Consider the following 5,286-nt stretch of genomic DNA (forward strand, 5'->3'; position numbering starts at 1 on the left):
ATGTTTCATGAATAAAACGAATTATTATTATGAAAATGATGGACAGAAAAAAAAACAAAATGTTATGGAAATAAATTAACAATTTCAATTGTTTTTAAATTTGATAAGCTACAACTTTTATATGACTTAAAATAACGGATTCAAACTCGTTCAGATGTGCCCTAAAAATCAAAAATATACCGTTTTAGCTATATCTATAATAACTATACTTATTTTAAAAGGCGCTATCCAGAGTAACGGCTTGTGGAGGCAAGTCAGTTGCCTCCTGAGCCGATGTCCGTGAGTTTGATTCCAAGAGTATACATCGAACACAGTTGTATCGGATAAGTTGTTCAACAACTGTCGGCCAACTGCAACGTTGATATAAAGTCGCGAAAGTGGATGGTCAGACGACTTTGATCGAAACAAAAAAATATTCAGGACTGCTAGCGATTTTTCGTATGGAAATTCCTAAGTTTTTCCCGGTTTTTCTCAGTAATGATTTTCCCGGTATTCATTACATTAGTTTTTAATATAAAGTTTAAATTTCGAGAAAACGAGATCCGTATCCCTGTTTTGAGGTTATGTATTGGCTTTTCGGTCTTATCAGGTCAATTATAACACTTTTTATATGTGCTTCATCCAACGTTTCGAATTATATTAATTCTTTATCAAGGAACTAAAATTAAATACAGGAGCATAAAACATATTTTCTCATAATTAATATTAACATTAATTACTCACTCGGACATTCGTGTTTTTGTGCAAAGCAGATGCACTCCTACAGCGTTCATCAATCGTCGGGATTCTGGCTATAAATTTTGAATTTGAACTCTCATTTCATGTCGGAAGTAAGGAGGAAAGCTTGCGTGTGACTTACGTGTCCAATATTCTGGTATCGGCCAGGGCGTCGGCGCCTACTCCGTCGTTTTGGAACACGTCCGTGGCAAAACTTCTATCACTCGACTCACTGTTTGTTATTATTGTTTGGGTTTTCTTTACCGCCAGAACCCGGCGTCCATGAGTGCTTGCGAGTGTTTGCGAGAGAGTGAAACACTCCGCCGTACGAGATTGCTCTCCCGTCTGTGTCGCTCTGGATGTTGACGGTATTCGGGGTACTTTGTATGTAGCACATTTCGAGTACCTCTAGGTGCCTACGGTGTTTGTTGGAACTGTCTAGGACGGTGGCTTTATCGAAGTCAAACATGTGCTCCTGTTCGAAACAATGTTCAACAACAGCTGACTGCCGCAGTTCCCGGATGCTGGGGTTTGACGCTGTGGCCCCTGTTGCTAATATGCGTTTCAATTTGGTGACATCACATTTATGTTTCGACATTCTAGTCCGTAGTTTATAGCTGGTCTGCCCAACATAGCATTTGGAGCATTCTTCATCTCGTTCGGGAGCGCCTGCGCATGGGATATGGTAGACCACATTGGAGCGATCGATCGGCGATATCGGATCTTTGACCACAGGCAGTAGGCTGCGTATCGTGTGCTTTTGTGTGGTGCCGATGCGTACCTGCGGGTAATCCGTCTTAAGTGCGCGGATTACTTTTGCAGTTAGGCCGTCGATGTGTAATATGGATCGGTAGTGTTGTGTGGGTGTATCTTGTGTGTTTTGGGGGGTGTCGGTTTCGTTCGCTTTTCGAATCAATCTGTTGATCAGGGTCTTCGGGTAATCGTTGATTCTCAGATTCTCATGAATTAATTTGATCGCCTCCTCGGGGGGAACATTGGTTGAAAAGTTTTTGACTCGTTTTATAAAATTTAACGCTGTGTTGATTTTGAGGCGCGTGTTGTGTGCTGATCGAAAGTTGAGAAATCGTCCCGAAGCTATTGATTTCTGGTACCACTCGGTTTTGATTGATTGGTCGGGTTGTCTAATCAATACTAAATCTAAGTACGGGAGACGACAATTCGACTCGATCTCAACCGTAAATTGAATTTTGGGGTGGTACTGGTTAAACTTTTCTCTTACCTTTTCAACATGTTCGCGGGGCAAAGCTAGCAGTAGGTCGTCGACATATTTTCTTAGAACTGGTATCTGGAAATCGAGTGTCCGTGTCACATTGTCCAAGAGCGATTCCATGACAAAATCAGCTATCGGACTAGAAACTGGATTGCCCATCGCCGTTCCGTATATTTGCTTGTAGAATTTGTTTTTGTACCTAAAATTCTACAAGCAAATATACGGAACGGCGATGGGCAATCCAGTTTCTAGTCCGATAGCTGATTTTGTCATGGAATCGCTCTTGGACAATGTGACACGGACACTCGATTTCCAGATACCAGTTCTAAGAAAATATGTCGACGACCTACTGCTAGCTTTGCCCCGCGAACATGTTGAAAAGGTAAGAGAAAAGTTTAACCAGTACCACCCCAAAATTCAATTTACGGTTGAGATCGAGTCGAATTGTCGTCTCCCGTACTTAGATTTAGTATTGATTAGACAACCCGACCAATCAATCAAAACCGAGTGGTACCAGAAATCAATAGCTTCGGGACGATTTCTCAACTTTCGATCAGCACACAACACGCGCCTCAAAATCAACACAGCGTTAAATTTTATAAAACGAGTCAAAAACTTTTCAACCAATGTTCCCCCCGAGGAGGCGATCAAATTAATTCATGAGAATCTGAGAATCAACGATTACCCGAAGACCCTGATCAACAGATTGATTCGAAAAGCGAACGAAACCGACACCCCCCAAAACACACAAGATACACCCACACAACACTACCGATCCATATTACACATCGACGGCCTAACTGCAAAAGTAATCCGCGCACTTAAGACGGATTACCCGCAGGTACGCATCGGCACCACACAAAAGCACACGATACGCAGCCTACTGCCTGTGGTCAAAGATCCGATATCGCCGATCGATCGCTCCAATGTGGTCTACCATATCCCATGCGCAGGCGCTCCCGAACGAGATGAAGAATGCTCCAAATGCTATGTTGGGCAGACCAGCTATAAACTACAGACTAGAATGTCGAAACATAAATGTGATGTCACCAAATTGAAACGCATATTAGCAACAGGGGCCACAGCGTCAAACCCCAGCATCCGGGAACTGCGGCAGTCAGCTGTTGTTGAACATTGTTTCGAACAGGAGCACATGTTTGACTTCGATAAAGCCACCGTCCTAGACAGTTCCAACAAACACCGTAGGCACCTAGAGGTACTCGAAATGTGCTACATACAAAGTACCCACCTGTGTTAAATGCGCAAGCAAAGAGAGCGCAAGCAATCTCTCATTTTTTCCGGAATGGCAACCCGGCGCGAGCAAAACTTGCACGCAAAATGAACAGAATGAACACATGAATGAACTTTTTTTTGAATTGGCAGTTAAGAAAAACTAATTTAATAAAACTAAATTAACGATTTAAACAATGTTAAGCATTTTTGGGTACTATAAAAAAAGCCCACAACTGAACAAAGACCACAAAATACTTTATAAACGTTCATAACATTCAATTTCCAGGTAAATTCATCATATAAGAACAAACATGACAACATATTGAATTTTTCACTATATTAACTTAATTTGAAAAGTTTGTTCAACAAAAACAAATGCGGCACTAAGCCACTATACTAGGTATGTTGGTTTTGATACTAGAAACAAAACGTAGTACTCAGAATTTTCCCTTACCCCGTGAATTTTCCGGAATTTCCACATAAGTGCATATAAGTCGAAATATTGACTTTTTCACTATATTAACTTAATTTGAAAAGTTTGTTCAACAAAAACAAATGCGGCACTAAGCCACTATACTAGGTATGTTGGTTTTGATACTAGAAACAAAACGTAGTACTCAGAATTTTCCCTTACCCCGTGAATTTTCCGGAATTTCCACATCAATGCATATATGTCGAAATATTGACTTTTTCACTATATTAACTTAATTTGAAAAGTTTGTTCAACAAAAACAAATGCGGCACTAAGCCACTATACTAGGTATGTTGGTTTTGATACTAGAAACAAAACGTAGTACTCAGAATTTTCCCTTACCCCGTGAATTTTCCGGAATTTCCACATCAATGCATATATGTCGAAATATTGACTTTTTCACTATATTAACTTAATTTGAAAAGTTTGTTCAACAAAAACAAATGCGGCACTAAGCCACTATACTAGGTATGTTGGTTTTGATACTAGAAACAAAACGTAGTACTCAGAATTTTCCCTTACCCCGTGAATTTTCCGGAATTTCCACATCAATGCATATATGTCGAAATATTGACTTTTTCACTATATTAACTTAATTTGAAAAGTTTGTTCAACAAAAACAAATGCGGCACTAAGCCACTATACTAGGTATGTTGGTTTTGATACTAGAAACAAAACGTAGTACTCAGAATTTTCCCTTACCCCGTGAATTTTCCGGAATTTCCACATCAATGCATATAAGTCGAAATATTGACTTTTTCACTATATTAACTTAATTTGAAAAGTTTGTTCAACAAAAACAAATGCGGCACTAAGCCACTATACTAGGTATGTTGGTTTTGATACTAGAAACAAAACGTAGTACTCAGAATTTTCCCTTACCCCGTGAATTTTCCGGAATTTCCACATCAATGCATATATGTCGAAATATTGACTTTTTCACTATATTAACTTAATTTGAAAAGTTTGTTCAACAAAAACAAATGCGGCACTAAGCCACTATACTAGGTATGTTGGTTTTGATACTAGAAACAAAACGTAGTACTCAGAATTTTCCCTTACCCCGTGAATTTTCCGGAATTTCCACATCAATGCATATAAGTCGAAATATTGACTTTTTCACTATATTAACTTAATTTGAAAAGTTTGTTCAACAAAAACAAATGCGGCACTAAGCCACTATACTAGGTATGTTGGTTTTGATACTAGAAACAAAACGTAGTACTCAGAATTTTCCCTTACCCCGTGAATTTTCCGGAATTTCCACATCAATGCATATATGTCGAAATATTGACTTTTTCACTATATTAACTTAATTTGAAAAGTTTGTTCAACAAAAACAAATGCGGCACTAAGCCACTATACTAGGTATGTTGGTTTTGATACTAGAAACAAAACGTAGTACTCAGAATTTTCCCTCACCCCGTGAATTTTCCGGAATTTCCACATAAGTGCGTACATGTCGAAATATTGACTTTTTCACTATATTAACTTAATTTGAAAAGTTTGTTCAACAAAAACAAATGCGGCACTAAGCCACTATACTAGGTATGTTGGTTTTGATACTAGAAACAAAACGTAGTACTCAGAATTTTCCCTTACCCCGTGAATTTTCCGGAATTTCCACATCAGT

The 5,286-nt window shown here is 38.9% G+C and overlaps 1 protein-coding gene across 1 annotated transcript; it reads left to right on the forward strand.

Moving 5' to 3' along the window:
• The first annotated feature begins 2,180 nt into the window (after window positions 1-2,180).
• On the forward strand, window positions 2,181-3,206 carry LOC129738146 (uncharacterized). The gene has a single exon (XM_055729329.1). It carries the CDS (start codon window positions 2,181-2,183, stop codon window positions 3,204-3,206), a length of 1,026 nt encoding a protein of 341 aa, XP_055585304.1.
• Window positions 3,207-5,286: the final 2,080 nt, after the last annotated feature.

The sequence above is a fragment of the Uranotaenia lowii genome, chromosome 1 (assembly GCF_029784155.1).
Source record: "Uranotaenia lowii strain MFRU-FL chromosome 1, ASM2978415v1, whole genome shotgun sequence".
NCBI lineage: Eukaryota > Metazoa > Arthropoda > Insecta > Diptera > Culicidae > Uranotaenia > Uranotaenia lowii.

Coding starts and splice junctions, on each gene's coding strand:
- LOC129738146 (XM_055729329.1), top strand. CDS start 2,181: ATGGGCAATCCAGTTTCTAGTCCGATAGCTGATTTTGTCATGGAATCG.